Below are 20,382 nucleotides of genomic sequence, written 5' to 3' on the forward strand. Positions count from 1 at the left end.
TGGAAGAATCTAGAGTTTTCATCCCTCGCCTTCAGCCATAATGCCCTGCTTCTCAGTCTGAGCGATTCCTCCCGGAGTTTTAGGATATTTTGCTTTTCCTTCTCCAATTCAATAAGTTGAGTCTTGCTATCCTCGGAGATGAACCCCAGACTTCTCTCATCCAGAAGGGAGTTTAGGTCTTCTTCAATCTTGATGAGCTGCTCCTCTTCTCTGGCCTTTTTTGCCTTGGCCCACTCAATCACTAAATGCTTGAGCTCAGTCAGATTTTTAACAAATCCCCTAGCCATCAATGCTTCTCTATCTATAGGATGAGAATGCCAAAAGTCTGAGACCAGTTTAGAGAAGCTAGGATCCTGAAGCCAGAGATGATTAAACTTGTAAGGAGCTTTTGGCTTAGGTAGGGGTCCCTTAATTTCCATTAGAATTGGGGAGTGATCAGAGATGCCCCCAGATCCCACCCATTGCTTGAAGTGGTGTAGTTGGTGAATCAGCGGCCCTTTTATCAGAAATCGATCCAATCTGCGAGCCAAAGCCGCTTCCCCAACTCGCCTGTTCCTCCATGTTGGTAGGGGGTTCTGCATGGGAATGTCAACAAGGTCATGCTGCTCCAGCAAATTCCTCATGAATGCAGTGATAGTATCAACTTGCGCCCGAGATCCCCATGTTTCACGAAACCCCAAGGAAAAGTTCATATCCCCCCCCAGAATGATACGATCCAGATTCATCAGGTTCCTGCTGAGAAGCATCCTCCAGAAGTTTTCTCTCTGTTGGCAGGGGCCATAAATGTTGATGATGCGGAGGGGGAGGCCTAAGTCCAAAGAGAATATGTCAGCCCCTAGGAAACCCTGACCCCCCCAAGAGGAATCCAGTCTTATGGATTTGGGGTTGTATCCAATCGCCAGTCCTCCTGATCTGTCGATGGCATCCATAGCTATGAACTTCCATCTGGACGAGATATTTTGTAGAGAGAGGGAGATGGATTCCGCATGACCTAGGGTTTCTTGCAGGAGGATGATATCAGGGGATTCGACCTCAAAAAGTCGTTTGAGGGCTAGTTTTTTGGGGGAGCTAGCCAAACCCCTACAATTGAAGGAGAGGCACTTCATGGAGGACCCCTTTTCGGGGGATTAGCTCTAAGGGCCCCAACAATGGTCGATTGTCGACCTGATGCAACTTCTGCGCCAGCTCTTTTGATGGCTTTGTTTAAATCTGATTTCCTTCCTTTAGTAGAAGTGGAGCTCACGCCCGAGGGTACAATGCCTAAACCCATATGGTTTGTAGAGGATTCTGGGAGGGAGGTCCGAGGGCGGAGGGAGTATGGGTGCTGGGTAATCTTATTAACAGGGGTCTCAGAGGACGGAGACGGGGGCGGAGACATGATGAATGGCAGAGTGGGAGGGGCGATAGAAGGAAGAGGAAGGGGCGAGGGAATATTGCAGTAAGCCATGGAACATGATGCAGAGGAAATATAATGAGAAGATTGTGCAATAGAGATAAGGGGAGAGTTAGAACATGTACCCGAAGCTTGTGCGGCTGCAGCAGCTGCCCGAGCCCGAGTCAGTGGAGGCGATGGCACCTCGAGGGAATTCATCTCTGAATACACCTGAGCTCCATTGGAAACGGAAAAACCTTTCGATCGCTGAGGAACTATCGGGGAAGTCCGCCTGGATGCTATGGGGGATTGTTTTGGAGTGCTGTCTGGTCGCTTGTTAATGGGCAATCCTTGTAGAGATGCCCCACTTGGTGGCATCGATTGCACCGAAAGGGTACTCCTTCGTAATCCAGCATCTGATAACGCCTGAGCTTACCCCATTGCAATGTAATTCTTTCCTCCAATCCTTCTCTGGTGTCCAGATGCACCAGAATGCGAGCTACAGTCTTCCTCCGGGTATCAAGGTATCCACGATCATGATCCAGATATGTCCCAAGTGCATTGCCGATCTTTTTGAATGATTCTTCGTTCCAATATTGTGTAGGGAGCCCTGGTAATCGGACCCATAAAGGCCCTGCAGCAATTTGCTCATGCTCAGGATCGAATAACAGACTCCATCTCTTCAGAAGTACAGGAGCAGTTTCAATATGCCAGTATCTTTCGAGGACCGCATTTGTGTGTTCTTCGTTTGCGAATTGGAGGGAGAACCACCCACGAGGTAGAACCTCAACCTCCGGCACCTGTGTGAGGAGTACTCCCCAAATTTCTTTCACCCAGCGCATCAATCTGTCCACCGTGTAGGAACGCCCCCGCACGTGCCCTACCAACATTGTGCGAGCTAGAGCCATGGTTGCTTCAAAATCCGGGGAGTCACCGAAGATAACCGTGGTATCTTTCGAAATTGCCCTAACGCAATTTGACCTCTGCTTCTTGGATCGAGGGGCCGACGGATGCTCGGATAGGGGGTTTGTGACCCCGGGTGGAGGTGGTCCAGAGGGTTTAGGGTTTACAATCGGGGTGCTGAATGCGCCTGAGGGTTTTGCCCCAAAATTTGGAGAGGGGTTTGTCCGAGGAACCTCAGGTGCAGTCTGTGGATCAGGAGGCGGAGATGGGATCTGATCCAAATCAGCGGGATCTAGCAGATGAGAGGCAAGAAAAGAAGTTGTGCCAGAAGAGAGCGGCGGGGCTACCAGACCGGTTGAAAAGGGATTCGGCAAGGAGATGACCGGGAGGATATTCTGGGCATCAGAGATATCAGAAAGCGGAGGAACGAAACCCGGGGGGGCAGAGATAGGGTTAGTGAAAACGACTTGACCTTCCAACGGATCCTCGGAGAAATCCACGAGATCCGTTTCCTATAGGTCTTCCATGTCGGACAGCGAATGTAGCCTCCCGACGCTGGTGCTGATCTGTCGTTCGCTCGCAACCCTATCTGCCGAAAACTGCTCCATCCCGTGGTCCTAAAGTTGCCAATTAATATTAATCATTCATATATATATTTGATTTATTTATTTCTTTTGATTTTTTTTTTTTTTTTTTTAAAGTTTTATTTGAAATGTGGATTGAGACTTAGTTAGAAAATGGCTTAGAAGACAAGGTTAATGAGTTAAGGCCAAATTTTTAATTGTAACATTTTGTCAACAAAATGTTACGACAATGGGTATTTTGCTATGGATTGCAAAAAACAATGTTCCTTAATCTCAAGCGAACTCAAATGAGAAAAACAATAGTTAAGAAAAAATGGCTCCAAAAAACCTTCCTCTTCAAATGGGAATAAAAGTGCACCTCTTACATAGGATGTTCTATACAACTCTAAGGGATTAATGACTTCTCATTAACGTGCTCTAACCATTACAAGCTACACCTTATCAACTGCTCTTCATGTCCCTTCCAGAAGGTTCACTATTTAGATCTCTAATCCCATACCTACAACTAACATATATGAGTTCTAACTCAAGAAAAGCTACATGCTTTGGTGGAAATAATGGCTTTTTCTATCAAAGAAATTAACTTCGTAAAGAATGTGATTTTCACCGAGACATTGCAACTAAGATGCTTGTGAATTGTCGACTACAAGTCATTGATAAATCACTACAAACAACAACTTGACTAAGCAAAAGTTTGATGTAATTTAAGGTTGGTTTTATAATTAATGAAAACATTGATTTGATGTCCAAGTGAATGAAAACATTGGTTTGATGTCAAAGTGAATGAAAACCAAATTTTAAAGTCCAATAACGTGACTTCCACATGTTAAGTGATATATATAAGTGCATTAACAAAAATGGGGAATTAATAAATATACTACCTAAAATAGATAATGAATCCAAACACAAGGAATTGGTTACAATAGAATGAGTAAAAAACACAAAACAATAGAAAATGAAGTAAAAATCACATTTGTTTCAAGTTATAAGAATCACTTAGTAAAGATGCATATGGTACTCATGGAACCTTTATATAATCTATATATCCATTTACAAATGGAATGCACAAACATTTTATATCAAAAAAGATATTTCTATTAACGACATCACTACAAAGTCATCTTTAATGGTACCAAACTCCATAACTCTTGGAAATTAATTTCTTGTTTCTAACTTGAAAACTAAAGTTGGCATGGTCAAGTGTGATTGCTAGAAATGGTAGGTGTGTCATTCTCCTTAATCATAAGATTACATAGATGTAAGCAAAAAAATTGAAGTAAAGGTAGTGCAAGTAGTTGCAGGGATGTCCTCATTCAATTTGTGTTGCAACACATGTCTGTTTTACTGGATGCATTTGTTTACACTACCCTGCAGTATCATCAATCGTATTAAATCGATCATAGCCAAATTCTTATGGGTAGGTAACAAAGAAAACACAACATTCGATCTCGTTCGATTGAATGCAATAACATTGAACAAAGAATATGGGAGCTAGGGACTCAAAGACATTAAAATTTTTAGCTGGGCACTGCTAATTAAGAGCTTTTGGTAAGCGTTAATGGCGAAGGGAATCTAGAAGGATATTATTAAAGGAAAATATATGAAGAACATCTCATTCACACAATGGTTCATATCTGGATATAAGAGGCCACCAAAAGGGTCACAAATTTGGAATGGTTTCCTCAAAATCAGCTCCTGGCTTTTTAAAAATATGCATTGCTCCTTTGCTTTAGGAAATCAAATCCTCATCGACATTGACCCTATTCCTAGTATGAGTAATTACTACTTACCTGAAGACATTTAAATACTTTGTACACTCTTGGTTTTTCTTCCTATCACAGGTAATTATGGATACGTCGAACAAGATCTCAAGCTTTGTTTGGAAATCAACGAAGAATATTGGGATCATAGATGAGATGATAGAAACATGGGAGAGATATACCCACAATCTTAGGATGGTTGGTATTTTTGTTCACAACAAAGAATACAAACTATGTTGGAATGGTAACTTGAAGAATGAAAACTTGATTGTAGTTGAGAGTCAAGACATACTCTTTTATATACTATGATATTCACCCTGAGGTTCCTAAAAGTTGGTATGCTAATGTATGGCGCTAGAACATTCCAACTAAGTTGATCCTATTCGGCTGGCTAACATGGAAGAACCAGATCCCTACTGTTGACAACATCATAAATCGTGAGATGCATGGTCCAAACTGCTACCTATTATGCAGGGGGCGAAGGAGGACGTCACACATCTATTTTTACAATGCTCGATTGCAAATGCTATTTGGTATGATGTTATACAATCCCTTACAATTCCATATAATGAATCTTTTCCTTCAATAACATATTGTTTTTCATGGTGGATACACAATAACCGTGCCTATAAAACTCTTCCCTGGTTTGTGATTTGGGGAATATGACGAGCTCATAACGACCAAATCTTTGAAGGCCGATTTCTTGAGATAGGCATGGTTGTGTCTCAAATTTGTGCTCATTTTGGTGAATACGACTAGGAGTCTGTTTCCAAGCCGGACAGGAACGTAGAGAACCACAACAACTTGGTATTCCCTACTGTTTTTTTTTATGGAGCAACACAACAGAACATATGTGGTTGTGGCGCTGTTTTGTTATTGGATTCAGCAAGACAACTAAATATCTATTGGAGCGGAGGAAATGGGACTAACACTTGCACTGAAATTATTGCTATGTGGGGTCTAATATACTTTGCAAAGAGGATGGAATTGACACACACCGATATCTCAAACGATGCAAAAGTAGTGACAGACTGGATGAATGGCAAGGAAAAAATCGGTATTCCAAATCTAACAAACTGGATGGATTGTATTGAAAACTTGAAGGTATCTTTCTCCAGTATCATAGTTAAACACATCTTCAAAGAAATAAATTCTGTTGCAAACTCCCTTTCCAAAAGAGTTATCAATGCAAATCTGGGTGCTTTCTACTACAAAATCTTCAACAAGGGAGAAATCCAGGAATAGGGCATGTAACAACTTGGATGAGACTCATGAAGATGTTTTATATTTTATGCAGCCTATGCTACTTTTCTTTTTGTCTGTATATAATTGACTGGATAGCGTTATGCTCCTAAGGGAAGGGCATTGATCAAGATTAGAACCTCCATAACATGCTTTTTTGAACTTTAGGAATTCTACAACTCTGTTTCAATATTGGTTTTAGATCCCTATGATTAGCGTGTTTATGTTTTAGATGGTTTTAATAGATGTGAAGGCTTCTTATGACGTTTATAGTGCAATCACCTTAATCTATATCATGTACTGGTATTTTCATTCTAATGAAAAGATCAACATTTTTTTTCTTTTAAGAAAGTGATCGCCTTCCAAACTTTAAAGACACCATATAATTTAAACATTAATGAAAAATTAATAACACTACTATAAATTAAACACGACTCACATATTTTTTTATCACAATATAAAATAAAAATTACTCATATACAAGAAAATAAGAAAAAACACATAAATATACACTTTCTCTTGAGTTAATAAAGAAAATCACTTATTACAAATTTAAATAAAAATAATATTTAAAAAAAATAAATATTTCTGACTTATATTTTTTATTATTAAAAATAATTCAAATTCCTATTTACATATTTTAGTTAACCTTCCAAAAGATAATTCAAATTCCTGTATACATATTTTAATTAAAATCGATTTTTAGTATTAAAAAAAAAATCAAATAAATAAATACTTGATTAAATAATCCATAACAACTTTAAAAAAATCATATTTCACAAATTTTTCTAAAATTCCTTATAAATGTTTTAAAAAGCTATTTTTATAAATTTTAAATCTTTGAAAAATATTTTGCTTAGATTCAGGTATTATATATTTTTACTCTTACATCATCATTGAGGTTCAACCATTTTAAATTCAATTTGGACATGAAAAAAATATTAAAAAAACTTCAAACTTTTAACCATTTCTTTTTCATATTACATTATAGAGGTAAAGAAATACGAATTTAAAATTAACCTTTGATCAATTCAAAACGGGCCAAGATTAAATGCCACACATGCACGACTCCCGAGGGATTCCGGTCCCCACTTCCACGAAAATTAGGTAGCTCTTGCGAAAGAAGGCTTGCTTCTGACCTCCTCCACTTTGCCAGAATGACTGATTACAATCAGTGTTTTCTCTATACCTCTCTCAATTTTAAGATAAATAGGTTTTTCTCTATATTTCTCTCAATTTTGTGATTGCTTGCATATGGCCCATGCTTGACTCTTTTCTGTGAATTTGGTCCGTGTGTCCCTTCAATATCAAACTACTGCAATTCGACTGAATTTGTGGTGCGATCAAATCCTTGATTCTATGTTTTCATAAGCTTTTCTTATTAATTCTGAGAATGGTCTCAGTTACATGGCCATCGAAATCAATTGCCTTATACTATTATATTTACATTAAATTAACAGGGGGCGTAGAAATCCCACAAACCTTCGCAGACAGCGTTATTAGCCTGTAACAATCAGACTCTACAAGTCGTTCGATCAATCCATTTGTTTTTCGCGACATTCAGGTTTATAATTGACACTCTCATCGCAATTCTTATGTATTGAATTTCTATTAAATTGAAATCCAGGCTTCGGGTGGATTATTTGTATGGTTATGTTGATTGGGGATTATTCAGATGGGTTTGTTAATTGGGATTCAGTAATTCTGCATTGGGTGGCTTACTATGGCATTTATTATGACATTAGTAAAAGTGGGAATTCGCCTTTCATATTAAACGAAATATTTGAAATTGGTCTTACTAGTGAGATGCAAGTGACATTGCTCTATGTTTCATTTGTCAGTGAATCTCTCTATGCTCAATTTTGCCAAGTGCTTGTATACCTACTGCGTACATATACCTTTCCTGGATAATCTTCCATTTTTTGTGAAGCTATTCAACAAAGGCCTGTTACTTCAATAAAGAGCCAGAATCTTAGGTGAACCAGAATCATTATCAAAATGAACATTGAGTCGCTGTTCAACTCCAGGAAGAAAAAATTAAAATACCTATAATCTGTCCTTGCATATAAACAGGTTCAAGGAGCTACTCCAGTGTGTCTACTCGATCCCATACAGGTAGGTAGCTTAAGGGTACCCTTGCCGGACCTTTGGAAGGGGATGGCCTCGTTGAAGGTCCTTAGCACATAATCTGTTTGACGACCTGAGAAAAGGGTCCTCACAGCCCGCATTGAGAAGCTTTCGAAACCTAGCCGATTCAACATATCTAGAATAAATCGAATTCAATTCTATCACAGGCTTTGTCAAAATCTCTCTCGAGGAAGAACACCTTTTGCCTAGTTTCTCTTGCCCACCTCATGCTTTCCCCTGTCATCATGAGATTGTCCAGTACGAAGCAACCCCGAATAAACCTCTGTGTTAGTCACATTTGGTATAAAGTTGATCGCTCCTACGTTAAGCTGTTCTCCCATATGTTTTATTTCAAGAGCTTCTTGGCACATCCTTAAATAATCATCACCAATCGCAGGCCATTCCATCCTTGGATATTTGCCCTAGGCCATGGGCCTTGAACAGTTCATCGCTATCTAAGGGGCAAGACAAGAAAGACCGTTCATAGTTGGGAAATCTACTTGGCAGAATATGCTAGATGAGCTACTTGGCTTCGTGTCTAATAGCATACAAACAATTAAGGTGAAGATCCCTTATATTTCTCCATCTTCTGTCTGCAGTAGTTGTTGTTCCTCAAGAACCAAAGTCCGTTAAAACGCTTGTTTTCCATTCAAATATGGGAAGTACATTGTCGTGGCATCGTTTCCTCTTTGTCCGATTTAATCCGTGCTTGGATTTTAGCCTCTTTAGGTATGTATTCTTCATAAACTGAAATGTTACTCCAATCACCAACTTGGCTTTGCTTTTCAAGATTGAAAAATCCTGCCCCTGGTCTTCTCTAGCTTGAAGCTGTCCGTTGGATTGCAATTTCCCACCAAAAGAAAGCAAGGGGATAGGTCTCCAACCCACCGTTGTGTCACTTTTTGTCACATTTGGCATAAGTTGATAATCCCCGCATAAATTTGTTCTCTCTTATGTTTTAACTTTTGATCCAAGAGCTTCTTGGCACATAAATAATCATCACCAACCACAAACCATAAAGACAAGTAAAATTCACAAGGCAACCTATCTAGACCTAGAGATTTGCCCTTGTTCATGTTCTGCAGGGCCCTGAACAAGTCATCCTTATCTAAGGGTTGTCAATAACGACTGTTGATGCCAGGTAATTTTAATTGGCACAACACACTAGATGAGTTCCCTGGCTTCATTTCTAGTAGCGTCAAAACGAAGACCTGATTTCTACCCCCTCTTTTGTTTGCATTCCATTTTGATCCATAAAGGCCAAAGTCCATATAGAAGCTTCTATTTGCTTCAAATATGGTAAATGAATTGTGGTGACATCATTGCCCTCTCTGTCCAATAATTTTGTGCTCTAATTCTAGCCGCTTTGGCTTTGCATTGTTCCGAAACTTGAGTTGTTGCTCCAAATTTCCAACTTGGCTTTGCTTTCCAAGATTGAAAAGATTCCGCTCCATATATTTTCTAGCTTGACTAAGCTGTGTTCTAACTTCTAAGACAATGGTCCCTTGCACACCGATTTTGAGCAATCATGTGACCTTGACCCCAAAGAAACTTTATTGTTCTTTGTGTTGCAGCTTGCCAGTAAAGGATCCAATTGAAATAATGCTTGTAGGCAAGGAACAAGATCCCATACACTGGAGATAGCTTGTACAAACTTTGGAGATTCAAGAAGGGAAATGTTCAACTTGTATTGCAGAGAAGAACTCAAACTTAGCTGATTAAGCTTCACACCTTTCTGGGGAGTTGAAAAGGTTAAGAGGCTGTTGGATTGCCACGACATTTGGCTCTGGAGTCTGAAAGAGTTCCTCACTCAAAATTTTCCTTCTCTCCTTCCCTGGATGAGTCCATTTAACTGCATTATATATGCCTCTATCTGGGAGCCCAAACATTATTGATTTACTCTAGCCTCATCCAGGGTGAAGGCTCCTGAACTGAAACTATATTCTCATGCATGAGTGCTTGTACCTTGAAGTAGATATCTCATTGGGCTGTTCATGATCACATGCATTTTGTTTTCAAAATTATTTGCATCTTGAATTTTATTATTTCCCAACCAACTTTCAAATCCCATGTGGCTTGATAGCAAACATGCTTCCTCTGGACAATTTAAATTCTTAGAAGTTAACAAGCCTAGTGAAAGAAATCTACCTTTACTACTTGGACTACATCTTCGGTGCTCCTTAGATGACTATATCAGTTTCTCTAACATTGAGGGTTGTCCTTCAGAAACTTAACATAAGAATGCTTGCCTCATATAGGTGATTCTGATTCCTAGCAGTGTGTGGTAATGCATTATCTGCCTGCTCTTGCTAATTCTTAATCGTTTGGAGGATTGACTATTCTAGATTTGAGGAGGTTCGTTCTAGTAGGTGTGTAAGTTGTATGTCCATTTACAGGATTGCAGATAAGACAGGATTGTCCTAAAAGTCAAGGGCCATTGTCTGCTTGTATTATCTAATATCTCAAACAAAACAAAAATCCCCCCTTTGTACCTGTTAGAAATTGGGAAATATTAGGTTGCATAAGCCTTTTGTTGTTTGTGAATTGCATGCCAAAGTGCTTGCTTATTTCTATTTATGTATCCGTCAACCTAAATTTTAGTAAGCAGATCTTAATTTGTTGACATGCCTTGCAGCCTTCTAAAATTTCATTCCATTGTTTTTCATGATGTCAAAGTTTGTACGCAAAGTGCATCTTTCAAAGTCACATACGCCAGCAGCATGAGGAGGAGGATCTATCATGGAGATGTTGGTGGCAAGGCATTTGAGTATCTTGAATCAACAGGCCATGAGGGATTAAATGAACCCCTTATTAATAGTGATAATTGCGGCAGTTCTGAAAGGTTCTTGGATGTAAGTGCATGTCAGTTGACATTATCAAGTAGGTTATTTTTGTGAATTGCAGTGATGAATTCAACAGGTTTATTCATAAAGAGGCCATTTCAATACCAAACTAACTATGGTGCATACAATTCATATGATTTTAATTGATAAATTAAAAGGGATAAACAATAGTTATAATTGCACCAGTGTACAGGTATGGCTTTTTGTATAGCATTGATTTTCAAGTTGCAGGATCATGATGAGGAAGATGATTGGAGAGAGAAGAGGAGAAAAGAAGAGTTAGCTTGGACAAATATATTTTCCCGATTGATAGCACAGTGGGCTCAGTGGTTTGGTAAGTTCTATTAGCTCTATGTTCTATGATTAGAAGGGTTTTGGATAGTTGATGACAGCTCAAATCAAAGTGTGTTTAAATCTGCTCTTATTTAAGCATAGCAAACTCTAATATTTGATGTTTACATTGTCTTAGATTCTTAGTTCCCCAAGGCATGGTAGCGAGAGGGATTTATATCTAATGATCTCCCTCCCCAATACAAAGTCTTACCCTCAACAAAAAAATAAAACAAATATTAAATTTGTAGTGGACTTTTCGTCATGAACTGGTGATTGTACTTGCAAGGATTTCCATCCTATAATATGATGTTTTTTTCCAAAAATGAAAAATAATGTCTGAGCCTTTGATTAGAAGTATAACTACTCTGAAGCAGTTTTTTTGGTTTGTTTTTAATGTTCCTTTTCGCCTATTTCGTATTGCAATTATCTCCAATGTTCCACCAAATTTACAGGATGGGAAAACACAGGATTATAGAGACACACATGGGTGATGAGTGTAAGCACCCAAAAGCTTGGGGAAATCCAGTGGGGATGGGGGGACATTAGGATCCCTATTATAGGGGTCCTATTACCGCTCTGTTTAGTGGATTGCTGAAGCTCGTACAATCCACTATGGTCGACATACATAGGACAGAGGCCCACTGTCACCTCGGCCTAGGTGCCCACTCGTTAAGCCTCAACTCCCATCACAAGACTATGGGAGGCTTCTTGTGAGATACTCCAACCAACCCACTATAAGACCAATAACTTATAATGGGGTCTAATTGGTTGAAGAGAGGAGTTTTACATTGCTGTCTTGCTGGCTTAATGTAAAAATATCTGCAATAGGTATTCAACTAAACCATCCTACAAGCACACTAAAACTTGATAAAATTTGTCAAATAAATAACATAATCAATGTACTTGAAATATATTAACTAAAAGAAAAATATTTTATCATACGGTACTTGGTTAGGAAAGTTGCTGAACAATAATGCTTGCTGTCCTGTTTTAACAGGGTTGCAAATCTGCAAATAAATTTCTAACAGAAAGAAAATATACTCAAAATTGTGTTAGATATGTGTTAATTTTAGTTAACAGTGGTATGTTTAATGCTTAGCACAATTACTTCAATGTCCTTGTTGAAGTTTCTAAGTCTACTTAGTTAGAAACCCTCCATGCACTTTATCTGATTTATTCCTACTTACTTGTTCCGTTACTTAACAAGTTATTTACAATGTAAATACTGAAAATAAACACTAGTGCATGCTCAACATATTGCAGATCAACAACTGATGGAAACAGAAACAATCACACCAAATGACACTGTTACTTTTGGATCAATGTCCCCGGAAAAACCCAATGTGGGAAAACCGGTGCAACTATCTGAGGGTTTTCTTATTAAGCAATATCAGAGTACAATCTGGGTGCCGAAACTGGCCTACCCAATAGAGAATTTCCTTGGCAGTAATACCTCTCAGTTTGAGACAAATTTCCCTGTTGAAACCCTAGATAATCCTTCCGGCAGCTCCTCAGCTACAATCTGCCCCAGAAACCCCAGTGTCTGCCCTCTCTGCACTGCATCAGCCCCGCGCTGGCCCCGCGTCACCCCGGATGGGTCTGCGTCAGCCATAGGAGGCCTTGTGTCATCCTTCTGGCCCTTTGCGTCAGCGACGATGGCCTCTCTGAAGCTCTGCGCAGCTCCCGGCTACCTCTGGATGGCCTTGCGTGAGCTCTGGTTGCTCCTGCATCACTCTCCTCGGTTATTGCGCTTCTCTCCCCGCACTATCTTTGCCTCTCTGTCTCTATGTACTCAATGCCCCTCAGCTGCAACTCCGATCACTGATTCTATCTCTCTTAGCAAACCCCGCTCTAGAGAATAGAATGACCGATCACTCTGGTGTCTTCTCCAAGTGACCCTCAAGCCTCCTCTTATACTTTTCTCGTTGACATATCAACGACCGAGATTAAGTCCCTAATCAATGGCTAAGATTAGATCTCGCTTGATCCATGTCCTTTGGACCATTCTAACACAATTTCATATTTTTTTTTATTTTTTATTTTTTATTTTTTTTTTTTGTGTAAAGACTAAACTATTGTATTAAAAAAGTAGAAAAATATTTACAAAGAGGACTTAACCTCTGAGGATGAATGAGCCCACCCTCTATCAGAAAAGCAGAGCAGGTGCCAGTGGCCACCTGAATTACAAAAAGAGATCCCATCTAAATGAACATAAGCATAACAGGTGCAAGTGGCCACCTGAATTACAAAAAGAGACCCCATTAAAATGAACAGCAGCAACACAGTTTCATATTAATTCATATTAATATTTTATTTTCCCTAAGTTTAGACTTAGGGACTCCATTAAAATATTAATTATTTTAATATTTCATGAACTATTAGAATCTTCCCAAACTCTTTCTAGGTATTGGAGATCTCATGTGCCCCAACCTCTCCACCAAATTTTGTGGCTAGAGCACATTCGATGCTACCCCAAATCAACACTCCCTCTTAGCGAGCACTGTGCTCTAGCAATACTCCTCACTGAGTATTACTCTGATCATCCGACATCGGTCCCTGTGCTGATGCTAGGCTTGCTGTCCACCATCCTCTGCACTGCTGTATCTTGTACTGCTGCCCGTGGTTCCGCCATTGCCACTGTTGCATCTGTACGATAGCTCCCTCTGCATCCGTGCTACTACTGGTCCTTTCTCCCAACACTGCATCCGCATTGCAACTCCACTCATCATGCTGCATCGTGCTGCCCACTGCTGCACTGCAACTCAATTACTGAGAAGTAAGTAACTGATCTCCCAACTTTGAGGGTCTCTATTGGGCTAGAGACCCTCCTGATGCTGAAGCTCCATCTGCCGTTGACAAGTGCTCCCTCTCTGACCTCTGCGCTATTGCAACAACTCCCTGCATTTCGCACCCTTGCACACCTTTCTATGCCATCCTGCATTGGTGCAACACTCCTGTGCCTCTCGCACTGCTGCAGCCTGCTAGCCTTGCACTGTCTTAGGACTCCTGCACTATAGCTCTCTTTGCCGCTCCATTCGCATCCATCTTTACCCATATCAGCCAGTCCTGCTACTCCTCTTCGGGGCTCCCGTAGTAAGGTCTAATCCAAGAGGCTGGGTACCTCGAGGATCCTGCCCCTCATCGCATGTAGTCCGCTTGACTACAGCTCGATGTCTCCCCACTTCCGCTCAAGTGGTGCGTGTGCACTCATGGGACAGTCATCGTCTGTTAAAACTTCCTTCTCTGCCCGTGCTGGCGCTGCCCTAGTCTCGGAAGACTCTCCTATACTCTTATTCCTTGGACACTGGGTTGCATAATGACCCAACTCCCCATAGTGGAAGCACTTGACCTTGGAGAGATCCTTTTTCTTTCACTTTTCCTGCTTTCCCTCAGATGCTAGGGCAACATCTTCCTCCTCCTTCTTGACTTTGATCCCCTTGCTGTTGCTACCCATCTTCGACTGCCGTCTGATCTCTTCTTGGCGAAGAGCAGCCCACATCTCATCCCAAGGTGGAAGAGTCCCTCTGCCCAATATACTCTGGACAAATACCTCCCAGTCTTCTGAGACTGCATTCAGGGCCGCCCTCACCATCAATCCCTGATCTGGCGTGGCTTCTATAGCAGTCAACTGATCTCGGATCTCGTTCCGTCCTCCGAGGAAGGTGTCAATCAGTTCTCCCTTCTTCATTTGATATGACCTCAACTGATTCTCTAGTAACATTCTTCTCTGCACAAAAGTATGCTAGTACAATTTCTTGAGGGCCTCCCACATCTCATATGTTGTTTCCTTCTCAGCAATGTGTGATACTACATGGTCCTTGACCTCATCAAGGATGATGCTCTTGGCCTTCACTATTGCCTCCTCGTACTTGTCGTTATCATTGGGGTTGACTGGGATAGCTATAACCTTTAAGGTGAAGTTCTTGACATGATTTCTGTCAAGTACGAATAAGATTCTGGCCTTTCGGACTGCGAAGTTCGACGCTTTGTCCAGTCTATCTTGGTCTCTTACTTTGTGTAGTGCCATGATGCTCTTCTACTTCCCTCCTAGAAGTTCTTGATCTGACTCCCTCTGAGTCTCGATTTCCCTCTTGGAAATCTTCCCGCCAATGTCGAGATGCCCCCTACTTTGATTGTCTATGCAACCGCACCACTGATCCGGGTTTCTTGGCTAGAAACCCTCGGCAGCAACTCCCTCCTCTTGGCCTTGCCCTGTCAGGTACTAAACTGGCTGTAGTACCTCACCAACTCCACTCTGCAATATTCCCACAGCCTTCTAAACCCCAACAACCTGAAGGTGAGATCTCCTAAGCTCTGCGCAATCTCGCCACCAGCGACCCGGCCTCCTCATCCAATTGCGTCAACCCTCCTAGCTTCTGCATGAGGCTCCCTTTGCCTTCCTTAGCCTCTGCGATGCCTCTTCCTGGCTCACCCTTGATGATGCAGGCATTGCGTCACCCTTCCCTTGTCGCTGCTCTGCTAGAAACAATTTCTGTCACCTCGGGACAACTGTTTTCTGCTTCTATTGCTCCGTCGGCTGATGTCGTCAGTCCTCCTGTGATCTGCAATCACGCTCTGATACCATGTTGAAGTTTCTAAGTCTACTTAGTTAGAAACCCTCCATGCACTTTATCTGATTTATTTCTACCTACTTGTTCCATTACTTAACAAGTTATTTACAATGTAAATACTGAAAATAAACACTAGTGCGTGCTCAACATATTACAGATCAATAACTGAAGGAAACAAAAACAATCACACCAAATGACACCGTTATTTTTGGACCAATGTCCCCGGAAAAACCCAATGTAAGAAAACTGGTGCAGCTATTTGAGGGTTTTCTTATTAAGCAATATCAGAATGCAATCTAGGTGTCGAAATTGGCCTATCCAACAGAGAATTTCCTTGGCAGTAATACCTCTCAGTTTGAGACAAATTTCCAATGTTCCACCAAGTCTCCGGGACGGGGAGACGCGGGTGCGAGGAGACGCACAAGGGGGACGTGTGGGAGTACCCTCAAATTTTAGGGAAATTTAGGGGGGACGGGGGGACGTCGGGGTATATAATTTTTTTCCCTTTTTAATATATATATTTTAAATTCATATTCAATAATGAAAGCATAAATAGAATGATACATAATTGAATTAAATAATGAAATACATTGCTCCATACTCATCATCCTTACTAATACATACATGATTCATCCATAAACCATGAGATTCAATAATGAAATACTTTGATCCATATTCAGTATTCATTATTCACCATTCTCGAATCTACATTGATTTAAAAATTAAATTCATCATTCATCATTCTAGATTCTAAATTGATTTAAAATTAAAATTCATCATTTATCATTCTAGAATCTAATTAGTACTAAGCAAAATAGACTATAATAGATACTGAAATCTAAAGACTGGAATAGTAAATTGATATAACTAAAACTCAAAAACAATGGAGTGATGAGTCTAAAAGTCACTCTAAAGTACACAGAGGGCTTGGTGCTCTTGATTAAATACTAATTCCATACCCTTGTACATGACAAAATGCAATGGAAACATTGCACTCCATCGAATCCTGAATTCCTGAAAAATTGATCTAAAGATTGGAATAATAAATTGATATAATTAAAACTCAAAAACAATGGAGTGATGAGTCTAAAAGTCACTCTAAAGTACACAGAGGGCTTGGTGCTCTTGATTAAATATCAATTCCATACCTTTGTACATGACAAAATGCAATGGAAACATTGCACTCCATCGAATCCTGAATTCCTGAAAAACTGTTAAGTCTGCTGGATTTTGAGTGAGATCTAAAATTCTACTTTCTCCATATGAAATCCAATGAGGTCAGAACCACTCTCAAACATCCTGAGTCATTTCATGGTAATGTTAAAAATTTAAGTAAAAGGATGAAAATGAAAGATAAATACTATGAATAGCATAGCATTAGTAGGGAAATATGGTCAAATACTATGTTTTCCCTGTCATAAATCATTGTTTACAAACAAATTTAAGGGGGTACGCATAACCCATTTTGAGGGGGGACGCCTCCCCATTTTGGGGAGTCGCGTCCCCCACACTGGGGAAACGTCCCCCCCTGCGTCTCCCCACGTCTCCCCAAAAGGGGGACGTGGGGAAACATTTCCCCAGACGTCCCCCTGTCCCGGGTGCGTGGGGTGCGAGGGGTGCGCGCACCCGACCCTGGGGGACGCGTCCCCGTGGAACACTGCAAATTTCCTAGCTGAAACCCTAGATAATCCTTTTGGCAGCTCCTCAGCTACAATCTGCCCCAGAAACCCCAACGTTTTCCCTCTTTGGACTGCGTCAGCCCCTCTCTGCCTAGCGCCGACCTTGCATCACCTCGGATGGGTATGCGTTAGCCTTCTGGCCCTCTGCGTCAGCAACGCTGGCCTTTCTGAAGCTCTGCGCAACTCCCGACTACCTCTGCGTGGCCCTGCGTGAGTTCTGGCTGCTCCTGCGTCACTCTCCCTGGCTACTGCGCTGCTCTCCCGGTGCTATCTCTGACTCTCTGTCTCTCTGTACTCAATGCCCCTCAGCTGCAACTCTGATCATTGATTCTATCTCTCTTAGCAAACTCTGCTCTAGAGAATAGAATGACCAATCACTCTGGTGTCTTCTCCAAGTGACCCTCAAGCCTAAGATTAGATCCATGTCCTTTGGACCATTCTAACACAGTTTCATATTAATTTACATTAATATTTTATTCCCTAAGTTTAGACTTAGGAACTCCATTAAAATATTAATTATTTTAATATCTCTTGAACTGTTTAGAATCTGCCCAAACCCTTTCTGGGTATTGGAGATCTCATGTGCCAACCTCTCCGCCAAATTTCGTGGCTAGAGCACATCCGATGCTACCCCAAATCAACAGTCCTTTTAGCAGCCCAATGAAAATTTCCAATTTAGTTTTCCATTAGCAATCACATTAACCATAAATCACATTGACAATAACTGTAGATAGAACATGAATAACAAAATGCAGAAGACAAGCCAAGACAAGATAACACCAGATTTGGCAAATGCCACTGAAAAACCCCAAGATGGGGAAAACCTTTTGATTAATTCTTCTTATTATTATATCAAATATTTAGCAGAGAGAGAGAGAGTACAATAAGTCAAAATTGTCTTGCCAAATGATAGTCAAAACAACACTATCAAATCTGAAGTCAATAGCAGTGAAACTCTGTGCTAACCAGAAAGTCAATGCTGGTCAACGCAGCAACAAATAGTCCTTTATGCAGCTCGGCCAAACCCAATCAAACTCAGCCTTCTTTGCTGGTCAATGTCAACCCAAAACATTCATGAAACAATGGTCAAACTTGGTCAAACTCTGCGGTAAGGTTTGCGATTGGTCTACAGTCAAAGTCAACAAAATGCCTCGGTTATAGTGCCAATAAATGCGCCCTGCCAAAAACAAAATTCTGACCCAAAAATCTCAATCAAAGGTGGTCAAAACATTCCTGGTCAATGCTGGTCAAACATGCAACAGATTGAAATTTTGGCCCTGTAATTCGTCATTCTGTTGCCACACGAGTGAGGAAAAGAGATACCCAATAAGATGTACAAACCAATCAGATGAGGAGAGAGAAGAATGTGTGAGATGAGATGATGCCAAATGAAGTTGGAGGTCTCTCTTATTTATACAAATCGTTGAGGGTGATGACATGTCTCTTGGGCTTCATGAGCCTACATGATAATGTGGCCGACCTTGACAATTTGCACATGTGAGGGCATAAATTCAAAAAACATTTATGCTTATCCAAATTTGATGATCTTTAGGTCAATTTTGGTCTTCTCGAAAAGAGAAATTCAATGCAATAATCATCTCCATCAAATGAGCTGTCTAAAGTGGAATTTGGCCCTAGTTGCCAATTTTAACACTCTCTCTCAACGAGGGAGAATTCCACTTGCCAATCCATCCATCATCATGCCATCTTGTCATTATGTACCATCTTTGCGTCTCATCTCAACTCTGCTGAACACTGATGTAATAATGAAGAAGAATCAATCTAGAGTGAGTCACAAGACCTTGCCACTCTCCATTGACCGAAGTTAGTTTAGGGGTAGAATCCCAATCGGATTGGATCCTGAATGATCAAAATGTTGAACATCATGCATCCTATACATAGGGAGTAAGACAGTACATGATGCGTCAATTTGTAGTGCTATGGTCCCTATCCACTTTTCCCAACTCATTAGCCAAATGAGAGGTACTTCCCATGTCTCCCAGACTACATGGGAAGGATGTATGCTGGGGTATCCGCAGAAGAAGGTGAACCACTCCCCCTTTTTATATGCCATAGGAGAAGGTGAAACGCTCATCCTATGCATATATCATCAATCATAGGGGAATGTGAACCACTCACCTTACACACGTGTCATTAATCATAGGGGAAGGTGAACCACTCAGCGTACACACATGTCAACCATCTTGGGGTATCACAGGGGAAGGTGAACTACTCACCCTGTACACAATGCACCTATAGGGGAAGGTGAACCACTCATCTTGTACACAACGCACCTAGAGGGGAAGATGAACCACTCATAGCTCCAAAAAGTACCCCAAACCCCCATGAGCTCCCAGAGGTCAATGTCCAACTCAAGCGGGACCCTCATGGGAGGGTCCTTCCATGACTCCAAGTCTCTCATGGGAGGATAAGAATTTGACTTTCCCCAAGGGCTTCGTGAGGATGTTTGCAACCTGCTCATCAGTCCCAATGTATTGGAGCCTTATTACTCCCCATTGTACCATATCCCAAATAAAGTGGTATTTGATATCAATATGCTTGGAGTGGTCACGGAACACGAGATTCTCTGAAAGGCGAATCCCACTCTGGTTGTAGCAATAGATCACGGTGGTATCTAGCACGTGCTCAAATAGCTCACTAAAGAGCTTCCTAAACCATATAGCTTCACAAAAGGCCATACTAGCAACAATATATTCGGCCTTGGCGGTGTTTAGAGCAACCTAATCTTGCCCATCCAAGAAATCGAAGCAAATCCCAATGACAAGCAACATCTTGACGTGCTCTTTCTATCTACCACATTGCCAACCCAGTCAACATCAAAATATCCATGTAGCCTCAGATTCCTGACAGTGTATCTCAACCCATAAATGATTGTGCCACGAAGATATCTCAAGAGATTCTTAGTAGCAAACCAATGTATGTGATGAGGTTCAACCATAAATTGACT

General features: G+C 40.9%; 1 protein-coding gene across 4 annotated transcripts in view; it reads left to right on the forward strand.

Annotated features, from left to right (window-relative positions):
* The first annotated feature begins 7,041 nt into the window (after window positions 1-7,041).
* Window positions 7,042-20,382, forward strand: part of LOC149164151 (uncharacterized) — a 193,603-nt gene continuing 180,262 nt past the window's right edge. Inside the window, exons 1-4 of one of the 4 annotated variants that reach the window (XM_089431960.1) lie at window positions 7,042-7,198; window positions 7,322-7,425; window positions 10,624-10,840; window positions 11,063-11,165. In XM_089431960.1, coding sequence (XP_089288086.1) covers window positions 10,709-10,840; window positions 11,063-11,165 — 235 coding nt within the window. In that variant the 5' untranslated portion in view covers window positions 7,042-7,198; window positions 7,322-7,425; window positions 10,624-10,708. Of the gene's footprint in view, window positions 7,199-7,321; window positions 7,426-10,623; window positions 10,841-11,062; window positions 11,166-20,382 lie in introns of those variants that run through there. The other 3 variants (XM_089431959.1, XM_089431961.1, XM_089431958.1) reach the window with 3 other exon arrangements.

Source organism: Pinus tabuliformis, chromosome 5_1, assembly GCF_031772625.1.
Source record: "Pinus tabuliformis cultivar Carrire ecotype Pingquan chromosome 5_1, CPIR1, whole genome shotgun sequence".
Classification (NCBI taxonomy): domain Eukaryota; kingdom Viridiplantae; phylum Streptophyta; class Pinopsida; order Pinales; family Pinaceae; genus Pinus; species Pinus tabuliformis.